The sequence below is a fragment of the Chaetura pelagica genome, unplaced genomic scaffold, assembly GCF_000747805.2.
Source record: "Chaetura pelagica isolate M959 unplaced genomic scaffold, ChaPel_1.0 scaffold471, whole genome shotgun sequence".
Taxonomy (NCBI): domain Eukaryota; kingdom Metazoa; phylum Chordata; class Aves; order Apodiformes; family Apodidae; genus Chaetura; species Chaetura pelagica.
This window is the reverse complement of record NW_009952430.1, coordinates 2082011-2097706: the sequence shown is the minus strand read 5'-3', so window position 1 is coordinate 2097706 and position 15696 is coordinate 2082011. Positions and strand designations below refer to the sequence as shown.

General features: G+C 45.8%; 1 protein-coding gene across 1 annotated transcript in view; it reads right to left on the bottom strand.

Annotated features, from left to right (window-relative positions):
* LOC104398189 (protoheme IX farnesyltransferase, mitochondrial) overlaps positions 1 to 15696 on the bottom strand; it is a 108151-nt gene that overhangs the window by 2274 nt on the left and 90181 nt on the right. The window contains exon 6 of the mRNA XM_010008243.1: positions 12475 to 12707. Coding sequence (XP_010006545.1) covers positions 12475 to 12707 — 233 coding nt within the window. The remainder of the gene's footprint in view (positions 1 to 12474; positions 12708 to 15696) is intronic.

Here is a 15696-nt window from a genome sequence, read left to right as displayed (position 1 = left end):
CTTCCTTTACCAGGTTCCCAAGTTGGTGCATGCAGAGAAGAAAAAAAGCCAGGGGGTAGTGTCACATTGCTCAGAAACAGGGAGTCCTGCTCAATGACAGCAGAAAAGCAGGATCAAGTAGGAAAACACCAGCACCCTGGAAACCCAGAACATGGCTGAGTTTTCTGCTTGGCCTTGAGTGGAGGGAGGGACCCGCTCAGCACAGAAGCCTCAGGGCAGGTGGCAGAACTGGCAGATGCTGCTAATGAGGTGACAGAAGATGGAGAACTTTTTATTCCTTCCAACCAACTGTAGGAACTTCAAAGTAGGTTGATCAAGTAACTCTGTCCACACCAATTAGGTACTTTCACATGTAAGAAGGAGCTATGGAAGCAACACATTTTTCACAGCTAACCTTGGGCCACAGTACAGGGCTTATCTAGGCAGAAGCAGCTTCCATGCTGATTGCAGTGAGCTTCAAGGAGACCCTCAGACTAAACTCCCTTCACTAATTTTGTCTGAAGACACAAAAAAAAAAATCCCCCAAGGCTGCTGCACATTATGAGCATTCCTGGATTTTCCTTTTGTTTCCCCAGCTCCCAAACACTCCTCTCCAGCATTAACACTTTCCTTGCATCTCCCTGCCTCCATGAGCTCATCTCTAGGGAAACTACTTCTCAGTTGGACCCAAGAGTCTATAATTTCCTTATTGGCTTGACAGAAACACAAACAGCAACACTCATCTCCACACAGGTTAATTAATGTATTTAAATTCTTCCCCAAGCTCTCACTTCATCCCTAGGGGCTGTTCAGGCTCTAACAAAGACTAAGTCTCTGTCTCCTTGGAACTTCTTCATGGTTGGTGCCTTCTCCCCATCTTTTCTGGCTGGATGTTCCTCAGGGCTGTGCAGCTCTGCTTCATGCCTTACACTGGTGTTGTCATCCAACTAATAATCTAAGTTGGTAGAAGAGCATTTTTTTGGCTCTACCTTGCCAACCAGTGCAGGAATAGCCCATTACACATTACACATTACAGGCTCCCAGTCACTTGCAAGGTCCAGTCAGAGCATAAAAGACGTGTCTCATTGCTTTTTCAAACAAGCAACAAATACTCCACGAGGTGAGGACACACCTCTGAAAGTCAGTTCCATGAAGGATGGAGATAGATGCTCCTGTACTGGGTGTGCAGCTTCCAGAACAACATTGCCTGCTACAAATAACAAATGATTTCCTGGACTATGGCTCAAAACTTGTGCAAATCCTGCCACCTGATCCTACTGAAGTCAAATTTCAGGGTGGGGATGTTTGGCATCTTTTCTAAATCGGAAACTTTGAGGATGGCTTGAAACAGTGCACCCCAAAATTACCCTTAATTTGGAAAATCATGGCAACAAAAGTAAATTTGGCCCTAACAAAGTAGGATTTGGTTCAGTTCTGCTAAAACCTAAAGGAGCAGCTGTACCGAAATAAGGGAAATAACATTTAATCCAGGAGCAGCTCTCCCTGCACCAGGAGAAATGATGGGGAAAATGTTCTTGTACTACGTCATCCTTCAGCTTTTTCCTGGTCTTGTAAAACATGTCACCGGAGGCAAGAGAAACCAAAGGTAGGAATATTTTTCAAGTTTCACATCTGAAGTGCTGTGGAGACAGCAGATTGTCAGTTTTTTATAATTCAAGGAGAGTGAAGCTCCCATGATCCACCAGGTGAGGAAATGTGAGCAGCTGGAGCTGGGAGCAGGACTGGGGGGCTGAGGCTGCTCCTGCTTCCCATGGACCCGCCGGGTCCCCGTGCTGCAGCTGGATCATGGGCTTTGCTTCTTCAACTGTGCAGCCAAGCTCAAAACACACCCTAAACCTCAAACACACCAAAACCTTTAACAGTTCTCTAACTATAGCACCATTAAAAAGAAAGAAGAAAGTCGTCTGGAGAAACTTTTAACACAAACAGACCAACTAAACTACTCGAGGCTGGATTCCTGTTTACGAAGCTCTGGTTTTTACATGCAAGCCTTTGGAATTTAATTACTTTGATTACATTACAACCATTGAGATAATTGATATTTTACAGAGAAGCTGAACAGTAAAACAATTTAATAGGCCATTATGAGGGTCTGAACTGACCCAATCTTTGTGTTAGTTCCCCATGTGCCTTGGCCATCCTGTAATCTCTGTCCAGGCTGAGCCTGTCGGGTTGCCAAGAGACTTTTACGTGTCACGTCAGGCTGATGCCTTGCAAAGCCCAGCACAGGGTGCAGCATCAAATGAGCCCACAGCAGGAACCCTGTCGAGCCCAGAGCAGACATTGTAATACTCATTAATTACTAGATGAATGTTAGCTATGTCATAATTAGGTCAGCAGTGTTTTTAAGCAATATTACAGCGAGACTAACTCTGGAGAATTACTTGGTTAAAAATAGTGGAGTCTACTCTGCTGCTTCCATGCTGTTCCCAACAGTTTGGGAACTTAGTTTAATCAATGCAAATCTCCTTTTTCTCTACAGAGTTTGTAATTAAGTGAAGAGCAGATGAGGTTGTTCTCAGCTGTAGCACGTGGAGCTGGCAGGGAGTTTGCAAAAGCCAAGGCAGCTGTGGGCAGAGCCGGGGGGGGTGGCAGTGGGACACAGGCAGCACCCAGGGACCCTGCAGCCCTTGGGCTCCTCCGTGGCACCTGGAAAACCTTTTCTTTATATATTTCAAGACCACTAGTAGCTGGTTCCCAGATGTCCCAAACTTTTTGACCCTTTTTTGGCCACATTTTCAATAGCTGCAGGTTCAGCTCACTTCTGACCACTTCCAAACTCCTTACCTCTCCAGGTGTGAGAGCCTGGGGCAGCTGAGAGCAGACACTTCCAAATCCTGATAACTTGGCAGACGAGTCCTGTTTGATTTTGGGGAAAAAACTAAGTCTACGGAGGCAAACAGGACCCAGGTCTCTAGTAACCTTTCACTCTTGCGTGCAAAACAGGTATAAAACGTTTTCATGTTGCGTTACTGTTGTTTAATTACTTTGTGCTCACTTAAATAAACTGAAAAGTTACAGGACTGCAGACAGCCAGGCAAATCTTACAGCATCCACAGAGTTAAAGACAAAATAACAGGTTTTACCATTCATCATGAATTTTAAGGTTAAGCTATTATTTCTCAAATTCTTTTAGAAGTGTTTAAATAGTAATAATGTATCTTCTTTTTAATAAACAAGAACAAGCTGAGATTTTTATTTTATTATCTAAGATAAAGCCAAAATGTCAGCTGGAGTTGAAGAAGGTAGAAAATGGTTCTTTCTTTCTGCAAATATATTTTTCTCTAGTAAAACACTGAGCCTTGCACTTCTCCTAAAACAAACAGGACATTAAATTCCACAGTCTCTCGGAAACTGCTTGGTAAGATGTTTTAAGGCTCAATAAATTTGGGTAGGACTTGGAAGTAATTGTGAGATGAGACTTCCAAGGGGAACTAGTGATTTCAGGCTTGCAAACCACAGTAGCTGGCACTCTAATTTTCAGAATTGCAAGAGCAATTGCAAGAGCAAGAAGCATCCCTCTCTGAAGGTACGCTCTTCATGGTGTCAAGAAGGTCATGCCAGACCTCTCAACTTTGATTAAAATTTCACACTTTATTCCTTTTCAAGCAATTTATAATGACCTCGTTGGCTGGATGGTCCAAATCTCAGGCAAGGGAGCAATGTAAGTGCCTGAGTTTGTGGAGTCCTTGGCCTCTCTGCTAAGAAGAGCATGTAAGAGCAGGAAACTGCAAGATGGGTTTTAGGGTGTGGGGCTTGAACTCTGACCACTGGTTAATGAGTGGAGATGACAGCAGAGCAGGTAGCAAGAGCTTCTTGTCCTGTCCATCCTGGGCTTGTGCTGGGATCAGTGACCCAGGGACAAAAAGCTCAAGACCTTAGTATGAGTCCCCCAAACTACTCATGCCTTGTGAAGGATCCAGAGTCTGCTCAAGTCCATACATCACCTACTCAAGAATGAGTGGGCACATTCACTGCTGAGCTGATGATGCTGACAGAAATTGTACTGGAAACACTGTTCTGAGACAACTAATTAATCCATGTAAAGCAACCTGAGGATTGCAAACCTATTTTCTCCCCTACTAAAGGTCAGAAGTCATGTTTGGATCCTGCCTGGCTGTCTCGTGCTGAGGATGCAACTCTCTAAAGCACTGGTTTGAAATACACCTCTCTCATGCTGGCAATGCCTTTCATCATCAAAGAGCTTCATACAGGTACTGTTGGCACATGGAGCAGTAGTGATGATTTTACCTGCAGCTGAATTATTTCAGCTGTCTGCCTTAAACCAGGCAAGACAGTTTGGGATGATCCAGTTGAAACTCTCAAAAAAACCCATTTCTGAAGGCAAGTTCTTCCAGGGCAGAAAAGGACTTGAGCTACAAGATGGCCCAGGCTGGAGCACAGCATGTGTCAGTGGGAGCCCCAGCCTGTGGAGCAGGGCCAGCTGGAGTCCTACCAGCCCAGGGAGGCAGATGAACATGGGCCTGTCTGCACAAGTTGAGGCAAACATGTCCAAGGTTATCTACAGAGGTTGCTGTGTCAACACTGTGTTCCTGAAAACACACTGGAGATGAACAGCTTCTTTCTTCTTACCCTTCTCATTGCTCTTCAGAATACCCACAAGTGCCTCCCCTGTACACAGTGTTCTGCAAACCTCTGGTATCACTTGCAAGCTCTAGCAGGACAATCACACATTTACCTCATCAATAAAAGGAAAATAAAAATAAAGGGGGAGCTGATCTGTAGCATCAATTCCAGAAGGGATTCGCTCCTTCTGTCTTCCCTTTGGTGCTGCATATGTATGGCTGGGAATTGGCCAACCAGGCATTAAAATAAACATGGAATGGTTAAAATATCAGCTCCGAAACAGATGTTGAAATCTTACTGCATTTCCCAAAGCTGGTGTTTACTGCCTTGGCAACCTAAGAATGTTGTTTTGCTTAAAGCACAATTTTAGTAATTCTTCTGCCTTGAATAATGTGAAGGAATTTTTAAATTATTTCCAGACCTTGGTCTTGGTAGCTCCCTGACTTATTAAAGGAAAGCACTGGCCTTTTGTCTCTAGGAAACTGGTGTGAGTTTGGCTGCTGCCAGAAGGGGAAGGCTTTGCTAGTCTAAGCTCAGCCTTTAATGGATCATAGGCAGGAAACAACCACACACGGCTCAGTCGGCAGCGCACGACTGGCTCTCCTCCCTGCAAAGATGTTGAACAAATTACTCGTCTTTAATCCAGACAAGGTAGATTAGAGCTCAGAGACTTGACTTGGTGCAGCTGTATCCACCTGCTTGTGAGCAACCGTGCTGTCTCAGACCATATTTTTCACCTTTTCCACAGGAAATTTAACATAACCAGTCCAAAACTCTGCACTGTGGTCCTGCACAGGGTGTCACGCTCACAGGAAACGTCCTGGGTACATCCCCAAAGCTTTTACCTTCTGTATTTTATTTTGTGCTTGTTTAACTCAGTATCCTTGCCCTGACATTTCCAAATCTGCAGCAATTCTGGGGGTAAAGAAAGACTTCAAAGTCTTATCAAAGCCTTGTTGACCACTGTGGATTCAAGGTAATATTAAACACTCAAAATATTATTTGGGGGAGTTGGTACAAATATTCAGAGTGGTTTGCAGAGTCATGTCCATAACACAGCTTGGTGTCCTGATATGTAGAGGCTGGTTTGTTAAGCTGGTGGTGGCACATTCTGTGTGTGAAGGAGATCTGGATGGTGCAGTCAGCACTATCTTCAGTTTGTTTCAGTGATGGAAAATGATTATTTGGGCAAATCAACTGGCCTCCAGTTACAAGAGTTCAAGATACTGCCCTGATGCAATCACTGCTGAGGAAATATGTTACCTACTATTTAATTTTCCCCATTGCCTTTGGGAGTAGGAAAGGGATTAGCTCTACAGAATTTACATCTTCATTGGTGATTATGAAGCCTTCTCAAACACAAAGACATTTGGGAATTATCTAGTCACAAACCTTAACCAAACTGATGCAATTCCCCCCTGGTTTACTGCCCTGGTATTTCCTACATTAGCACCACAGCAAGACAACAACCAGCCCTTCCACGGGAAAACAAAAGCAGATGCTGCTGCTTGTGTCAGATGCCACGTGAGCTGCTCAGCAGCCTTGGGAAGGAAAAAGGGAGAAGTTTTGCTTCTAAAGCTTTGCACAAGGTCTCTGGGCTGCAAACAATGGTCCCGGCTGTCAGTGCAAGGCCCTAATTGTGTGGCTTCAAGGTCATGTAAACCAAGGGCAAGGAGGAAAACACTGGGAGACTCAAAAGCTTCATGGTCATGGGTTTCAATAGTTGTTCCTTTTGAAAGGTGGCACAAAAGGCTTGTGGAACAGGAGCGTCTCTGGGCTGGATAGACTGCTCTGCTGCAGCACATAAAGGGAAGGGGATGTTGGTTGTGTCTATGGCTTGTCTGCAAAACAAAAGGACGATCCTTGTGTCCACCACGAATGGGAAATGAAGTTGGCAGTGGGGATTTTCACCTCGAGGGAGTGTTCCTGGCCACTGCCTTCCCCAGGCACAAACCAGATGTCCTCAGATACACTCACCATGCAGAGGAAAGCTGGGTGCTGATGGGTAAGCAGGCATGCACACTTTCTGTATGACACACACCAGCTTTTACAGACAAAAGCCTCACAGGGAAACACCTTTCATTATACAGGCAAGGTTGAGAAAAACAACGCCAGACATAATTCCTCTTAGCTAATAACCCCAGCAACACACACCATAAAAAAAGTGGGCCTGTTGGGTAGGATGAAAATCCTGCATTTGCACAGATCAGTCGTTATGTGCAAATACGTTTAGGAAGTATCTGCCAAAGAACCAGACTCAGCAGAGGATTGCAAACCTGCAGAGCCAGGCAGGGGCTCCTCATCAGCTGCATATTCCAGGGTTCCCACCTAGCGTGAGGGTGGGAATGTCTCCTGGTTGTCCTTCTCCTGGGGGTGCTGTGTCTCCCACCTGGGGCCCAGGGGCTGCTGCACAGCCCCAGCTCCTCCTGGGGCCCCACCAGCCCTGCTTGGGGCAGAGAACTGGGTAAGGTAAGGGTGCATTGCCTGTGAATTCCTGGGGCCAGACCCCCAGGTGCCCCAGTGGTGGAACTGCCATGTCTTTTGTCTCCTGTGAAGATGGACGGGGTGTGTGTGTGTGGGGGAAACAGCCCACTGGCTTTTGTCCTAAATTCAGACCAGCTGCTTACTGGTATTGTCCCTCTACCTTGGTTTTTACCCCCAACTCTTGGCCCCCAACTTGCAATTCTCATATGTCAGTGACACAAATACCTCTGTTTCCTCTAGACCAGACCACTGATTCTCTCAACTTTCATCTGAGAAATGAAACCCTAAAAACCTGAGTTTACTACAAGGAGTTTATACCCAGATCCTGGGGCTGCCCTGCTCGGGTGGGCTCCCAGACCTGCTCACACATCAAGGGGCCCTGAAAGCTCCAAGTGCTTAAGGGGAAGGGACACAATAATCTCCAAGCTTATTTTGCATGCAATTAAGCTGTTGCTTTGCTTTTCCTCCTCCTGGCAGACAAGTGCTACATCAGGAAAGGTATGAGAGACTCCAGCCATTGACAGGTTGGGGACAGCCCCCCCCTTCCCCTATTCTCTTTTTTTTTGTTACTGAAACCATCCATCTGCCAAATGTCACCAGCTGATAAGAACGGCCCGTTTTAAATCCCCGTTTGTAAATAGATGTTGGCTGACATAATTAATGTGTACCATACAACACAATTTGAATTACAAAGTCAAGGCAATTTAAAAATCAGCCTCCACATGATTACAATGGATACTCAGTCTATAAATTCCATAGCCCCGGGAATTATTTAAATTTCAGAAAATGAATGAAAATCAGTACAAGATGTCTTTCAGGAAAGAGACCAAAAGTGGAGCATCTGAGATAAACTAAATAGTCTCTTGAGATAAACATTCTTTGATGCAGTAATACCTATGGCTCCAGGCCACCATGGGTCTGTAATGTCTGCTATCCTGTCAGGGCTGTTATCTGCTCTGCCACTGCCACCTACTCAGAATAAATCCCCTTAACTGATAAGCATATTATGTTGAGGACCCCTGCTTGTCACTTCCATCTAGCTGGGTGGTTTCTATGAACACGGTGGTGCTGGATTGCTCTGCTCCAAGACACCCCCACTGCTCCAAGACACCCCCACTGCTCCCAGGCTGGGATCAAGTCCTCAGGGCATAAGCACAGGATGGTTGGCAGAAGAGGCAGAAAATGTGTAAGGCAAAATATGGGCCGTGGCACTTGGGAATGTTCAGCTCAGCTTCAGTTGTTCTGTTAACTAGAAATAGTAAGTTTAAATTGACAACAAACATTTCTAACAAGCAAGCTGGGGAATTAGTCTGGGGACAAAGACCAACAACACGAGGGTAATTTAAAGCCTGCACAGGTTGTGCCTGTTGCATGCCAAACAAATAGCTCTGCTCCTTCCTAAAGTTGTCTGTACACAGGCTCCACAGCAGCCTGGCAGGGCCAGGAGCTTCCTGCATGTGGATCCTGCTCCAGAGGAGGATCCAGCACAGAGCAGGACACTCTGCAGAGCTTTGCCTCTTTTTCCTGTCTTCATGCTGCCACTTAGGGCTTTAAGTAAGTGTCATTATTTTCCTGTTCATCTTTCCTCTGTAAAATCAGGAGAAATAATGTGAAGGCGTCAAGATTTACTAGGAAAACAAATCCCTTTGGAAATAAATAGTACCACAAAGGAGCAATGAAATCTGCTTTCAAGGAAGCAAACGTGTTACTGCAAATCACTGGCAGTTCAGTTCTGCATAAATACACCAGATATGTGGTAGTGATATCCATGTGATAAATTACTTTTATCACGCACCTTTGACCATCTCACCTGCACTAGGCTCCCCCAGTGAGGAAATGTTAACATTCCTGATCTTTCATCAGTTTCAAACAGCTGCCATTAAAAAAAACAAGCAACAACCGCAAAACCCCCCAAACCCACAACAAAGAATTCCACATCTTCCCAGAGATAATCTTATCTTTCTCTTTTGAAAGGTGAGGTTTTCACTAAATTATGCTGGCACAAAATCCAGGGTTGGGGCAGGATTTCCAATCAGGTTTTAGAGCATATAATTAAAGTTACTATTGGGGCAGAAATGAATGCAAGCATCACTGGGAATCACTGCAAGATCTGAAAAAGATGTGCAGCAGAAGAAATAAAAGCAACTCTTTGCATCACTGGAAATAGAAGGGTCCCAGTTCTTTATCTGCAATGATGTGAAATTTATTTCTTGTGCAAGAAACTGTCAAGATATTAACCTTTTAATTGAAGCTACAGATAAAACAAAGACAAATGAAAACAAGGCTGCTCCAATCTCTGGAATCAGAAATTAGGAATAATCTCCAACTGTCTCAAACAAGCAAGGGCAGCTCACAGGACCAGCTCTGACCCAGCCAGGGATGTTACGGAGCCCCTTCCATGTCAGGGTGTGCAAACACAGGTCCTGGGGAGCCACACAGGACCTGGAACACTTGGTTACCCCCCTCAAATGGTAATGAAAAGTCTACACTTTTCCCTACAACCAGCAACATGAGCAACAATGTGGCTGTTGTGAGAAGATTACAAGGAGAAAAAAATTTCCAAAGGAAATGTAAACTCAAAAAGCCAGCAGTTAAGTGGTGAGAACCTTCCTTCTCATTAGTTTCCTAACTCCCTTCCTTCACATTCCTCTTTGTTATTGAGTGGAGTGATCAATCTTTTTTTTTTCCTTTTTTTTTTTTTTTTTTAAACGAGGTGCAAATGCATTCTCACACCTCTACAAAAAACTAGGTTAAGTCTCCAAGCTAATTACACATTATTAATGAGTTCAACACCGGTGGGTAGGCCTGGTCAGAGAAGAGATGCAGGTCTGCAGCCTGTGTGAAACCTCCTTTGCAACAGCAGAACGTTTAACACTCAAAATCACAGTGTGCAATCCTTTTCTTCTATTTGTCTTTCCTTTTTAAAGGTGTTGGAGGGGTTTTCTATGTTTTTTTTGTTTTCGTTTGTTTTTTTTTTCTAACACTGAGATGCACAACCACATTACATTCAGGTCACCATGTTCAGGAGCAGGAGTCCCCAGGTGTGTTTCATTACAAAGATCAGTATCAGCTCAGTAACAGTTCTCTCACTGTTAAACCAGCTTCCTGGCCTCACTGGCACAGACTAGGAGGTGACTGGAGAAAGTTTTAGTTGTCCAGAACGAACAGAACAACACCAGGTTACACACTAGTGCAGATAATAATCTTCTGGGCAAAGTCTGCTCAGGTGGTTTAAAGTTATAAACCTCCACTGATGGCATCACTGCCAGAGATTGTTCCCTCCACAGCAGAGCTGGCAACCACATCTCAGTGGCACATTAGGGAGGAAGAGCTTTCTTGGAACAAAGGTGGTGCTCTCTGCCCCCTGCCCTGCCTGCAGTACAGGGACAGCTTAGCTCTTTGCCAAGCAGGTCTGGAAGAGCAAGTTGTAACTTGACAAATTAAGGATCACCAAAACCAGTGCCAGTTTACTTAAATGTGCTGGGCATCAGCTGCAAGAGTTTAGCTGCCAGTTGAAAGCCAGGGGTGAAAATCTGAGCTGTGACAGCCACTAGAGCAAAGGCTTTTGGTGAGGCAGAGCTCTTTGCTCCTGCTGCTCCAGGCTGGACTTTGCAGGTGAAGCACAGGCACATGAGGGTCATCTTCTAACATCAACTCTGAGAAGAGATGCCAAAACCAACACAGTCACCCCTGAACAGCAACTTCCAAGATCTAGGCAACTACAGCCAGAATGATTCAGTGAAAAAGACATATTTTGAGTTTTGAAAACATTCCCTTTAGAAACACAGAGCTTCTAATGATGTCAGTTATGCACTCCTTAGACTGAGACCCTATACAAATAGATCCATATCATTTATAGCTCTAAACATAAGGGGAAAAAAAAGCTTTCAGAGACATAAATGTTTGTATAGAAGTACTACACATGTTTTAAAAAACCCCACAAAGCCCTTCACCCTAGCTCTGGATTAGATCTGTATCAGAACATGCATCCTCAAAGCCAACTCAGACTTTTATGGGAAGTGTGCAGCAGAAATGAAGAACGGCGTGCTATGGATTTTGCACAGATTCTGGTCATTTCTGGTTCAAAGCCTTGTTGTTTAAAGTATTATTCCAGCCTTAAATATGCCCCGCTGTGGGATGAGTGTGTGCTAAAAAATTCTTAACAGACCTGTTAATTGAACTACATTAGTTTCTTCAGAATAGAGAAGATGTGGAGCCACTTGGATTCTTAAGTTTCTAACTGGCAGGAAAAACAAGCCCTGACTGTGTCAGAGTTTAGCTGCTGAAGAGATCAGTGTTTTATGAGGGATGTAAAAATGGTTCACAGTTACTAAAATAGAAGTCTTCGTTTGCTTTTCAAGGAGGGGAAGAAGGGACATTTGTAACTTAGAGTTTAGAAGTGGGCAATTAAGAAATACAGCAATAAATTAATCTTCCTAGGATATTTTCTGGCTTGTGGAAAGACAGTAATAAACACATCTGGGAATTTTCCAGCTGAAAGCTCCTGACTTGCAAGTGGGTATGGTTTTAATCCTGAAATTACATCACATTTTCTTCCACGTGAACCCTAAGGACACTGGTTTATGTCTAGCTTTTTTTTTTAAGATGCCCTAACCACAGATTCAACAGGACAGCTCCTGTTTGCCCCTGAAATGCCCTCATAAAGAGAATGATACAATCAGATCTACTTCTCCAGTCCTCATGGCACCACACTGTAACACACTGGCAGGGCAGTCAGCAGAATCTACCTACTTTTGAAGCAGTACCAGGTCAACAAGCATTAAGGAGGAGCTTTACTGCCTGCTCCATTCTGGTGAGACCCCACCTGGAATACTGTGTCCAGCTCTGGGGCCCTCAGCACAAGAAAGATACAGACCTGTTGGAGATGGTCTAGAGAAGGGCCACCAAGATGCTGGGAGGGCTGGAGCAGCTCTGCTCTGGAGACAGGCTGGGAGAGTTGGGGTGTTCAGCCTGGAGAAGAGAAGGGTCTGGGAAGACCGTAGAGGAGCTTCCAGTGCCTGAAGGGGCTCCAGGAAAGCTGGGGAGGGACTTTTCATCAGAGAAGATAGTGATAGGACAAGGGGTCATGGTTTTAAACTGAGAGAAGGGAGATTTAGGTCAGATATTAGGAAGAAATTCTTCACTATCAGGGTGGTGAGGAACTGGGATGGGTTGCCCAGGGAGGTTGTTGATGCCCCATCCCTGGAGGTTTTTAAGGCCAGGTTGGAGGAGGGTTTGTGCAGCCTGATCTAGTGGTTGGGTTCCCTGCTCATGGCAGGGGGGTGGAACTAGATGATCTTCGAGGTTCCTTCCAACCTTAATGATCCTATGACTCTTTTGAGTAGGTCCTTCCAGCCCTCCCAAAGGCAGTGCTGATGGCTGCTCTGCAGGGTCTGTACTCACCAGCATCCAGACTCCCAGTAGCTGCCGTCCAGCCCATGACGGGGGGAATGGCACCGACCACAGCTCCCACCCACGTGTTGGCAATGCTCATTCTCTTCATGGGGGTGTAACAACACGTGTACAAGAAAATGTTGAAGGCTCCCAGGGCCCCGGTGAGGGGGTTTACTCCCAGTGTCAGCAGGGCAATCCCTGGGACTCCGCAGGAGGCAGCGAAGCAGACGGCGAGCAGGGGGCTGCGGGCAGAGCAGGAGACACACACTGAGCAAAACAGCCTGCCTGAAAGAACAGCTGCTGCCCCCCTCCTTTTGCCTCCTCCCAAAACCTAAAATTGGATTTTTGTCATTTTTTTACCTGCCCAAATCTCCCCATTTGACCCCCCCACCCCTCCCTAAGGGCAGATTTGCAACTTCAGGTGATCCTCACTGCTGGGCTCCCTCTGCTCAGCAAATAAACTCAACCTAAGCAGGTCACCAGCCCTTCTTTCTCTTTTAGTTTAATCTTGGTAAATTTTGACCTCTGGAAAAAGCACTCAGGGTTTAGAGTGAACGAGAATGCTTGTAGCTTGTCAGATTTTTAATTGATTGCAATTATCCAAGGGATCCTTTGACTGAAATGCAAGGGGGTTAGACACAACATGAGGAAGCATTTAGGAGGAAGGGAGCACGTTCAATCATTTTGAAACTACATCAATAGGAATAAAGTACTTTTTAGCTTTACTGAAAAAAGGCTGAATTTTCTACATTCCCATTTAGCTTAGGCACTGTGCTAAGCAGGGCTAGCACACCAAAGCAATTCTGGCAAGGGAACTAAAATTAAAACTAATTATTTCTTAAGCGAGCCTGGAATTAAGTGAAGATATTTTAAGTTTGGGCAAGAGCAGCAAATGATAAAACAGCAAATTATTTCTGTTGCTTTCTACTGTGCATCAGCTAAGAGCTTGAGGAAGGATGGAAATTACTGTTAAAAATCTGTGAGAAAGTGGCTGAAGCTTTGTAACCCTTGGGTCTGGAGCACAAACCTTCCAAGGAGCAGCTGAGGGAGCTGAGGGTGTTCAGCCTGGAAAAGGCTGAGGGAGAGACCCTCTGGCTCTGCAACTGCCTGAGAGGAGGCTGGAGCCAAGGGGGTCAGTCTCTTCTCCCATGGAACAAGTGATAGAAGAGAAAATGTCCTCAAGTTGTGCCAGGGGAGGTTGAGATTGGATATTGGGAATAATTTCTCCATCAAAAGGGTTGTCTGGCCCTGGCCTGGGCTGCCCAGGGCAGGGGTGGAGTCCCCATCCCTGGAGGGGTTTCCAAGCCCTGGAGATGGTGCTGAGGAATATGGGGCAGTGGCTGATTTGGCAGTGCTGGGGGAACAGTTGGATTGGACAATCTCAAAAGTCATTTCCAACCAAAACAATTCTATGATTCTGTAACAATAACCATCCAGCTTGGACGAACAAGGTTTTTTTGTTTGGCTACTAGAACACCCCTCCCAGGCAGCACTGAGATGCAGCCCCAAGGAAGCTTTGTTTGTGTTCCCTTGCACCAGATCAGCAGGTGTGGAGATCTCTTCACATGTTCTGGCTCTAGGGTGCTTGGGATGATGGAAACGTAGAACTAAATGCCACTAAAAATTATGTGGTGGGGGAGACCTCTGGAAGGAAGGAACACGTCATTAACTGAGTTGCTTTTAATAACCCACGTGGCTAAATACACACTTCCAGCCATGCATATAAGAGCAGAAAATTTGTGGCTTACAACAAACGTCTCCGTATGAAGTTCAGCTTTACACCTTTTGTCTAATTGAGAACTATGCAGCTTTTGTGTTCTATGGAGACTCTGCCCTCTGGCCAAGCTGTAACCCTACAATATGTGTTGCAAGCACTGCTCCAACCCCCATAAGTAAAATTTGCTGGTGGGGATGAATTTTATGGGAGGTTTATCAGCAAAAAATTTTAAGACCTTTGTTGGGCCAATATGGATGGAGGGCCTAAAGAACAGGAAGAACTTAAACAAGCATAAGTGTAGAGTCCTGCACCTGGGGAGAAAGAACACCATGCACCAGTAGAGATTAGGGGTTGAACTGCTAGAAAGCAGCCTCATGCAAAAGGACTTTGAGGTCCTGGTGGACAACAAGTTATCCATGGGGCAGCAAAGTGCCCTTTTGGGCAAGAGAGCCAATGTGTGGCCAGCAGGTCAAGGGAGGTTCTCCTCCCCCTCTTGTCTGCCCTAGTAAGACCTCACTGGAGTGTTGTGACCAGTTCTGGGCTCCCCAGTTCCAGAGGGACAGGGATGTGCTGGAAAGAGTCCAATGGAGGCTACAAGGGTGAGGAAGGGACTGGAACACCTGCCTGATGAGGAAAGGCAGAGAGAGATCTGGGGCTGTTCAGTCTAGAGAAGACTAAGAGGGGACCTTATTCACAGATATCTGCAGGGTGAGTGTCAAGGTGGAAGGGCCAGTCTCTGTTCAGTGGTGCCTGTGACAGGATGAGGGGCAAGGGGAAGGGAGGTTCTCCTCCCCCTCTTGTCTGCCCTAGTAAGACCTCACTGGAGTGTTGTGACCAGTTCTGGGCTCCCCAGTTCCAGAGGGACAGGGATGTGCTGGAAAGAGTCCAATGGAGGCTACAAGGGTGATGAAGGGACTGGAACACCTGCCTGATGAGGAAAGGCTGAGAGATCTGGGGCTGTTCAGTCTAGAGAAGACTAAGAGGGGACCTTATTCACAGATATCTGCAGGGTGAGTGTCAAGGTGGAAGGGCCAGTCTCTGTTCAGTGGTGCCTGTGACAGGATGAGGGGCAAGGGGCACAAACTAGAGCACAGGAAGTTCCACCTCAACATGAGGAAAAACTTCTTTATTGTGAGGCTGACAGAGTCCTGGGATGGGCTGCCCAGAGAAGTTGTGGAGGCTCCTTCTCTGGAGACTTCCAAGACCCATCTGGACACGCTCCTGTGTGACCTGCCCTGGGTGCTCCTGCTGCAGCAGGGGGGCTGGACTTGCTGATCTTCAGAGGTCCCTTCCAATCCCAGTGATTCTATGAGCAAATCTCACACAACAGATCTGCCTTCAATTTAAATTGAATTGACTGAGTTATTTTATCCAGCTTTTCAAGACCATCACCAGACTCGGGGTCACAGAGGGTGTGCAGAGCCCATCTATGCTGTGGCACTACCAGTCTTGATGCCACCAACCTACCAGGAAGAGAGGCAGGGGACATCACTGCCATCCATTGACAATGAGAT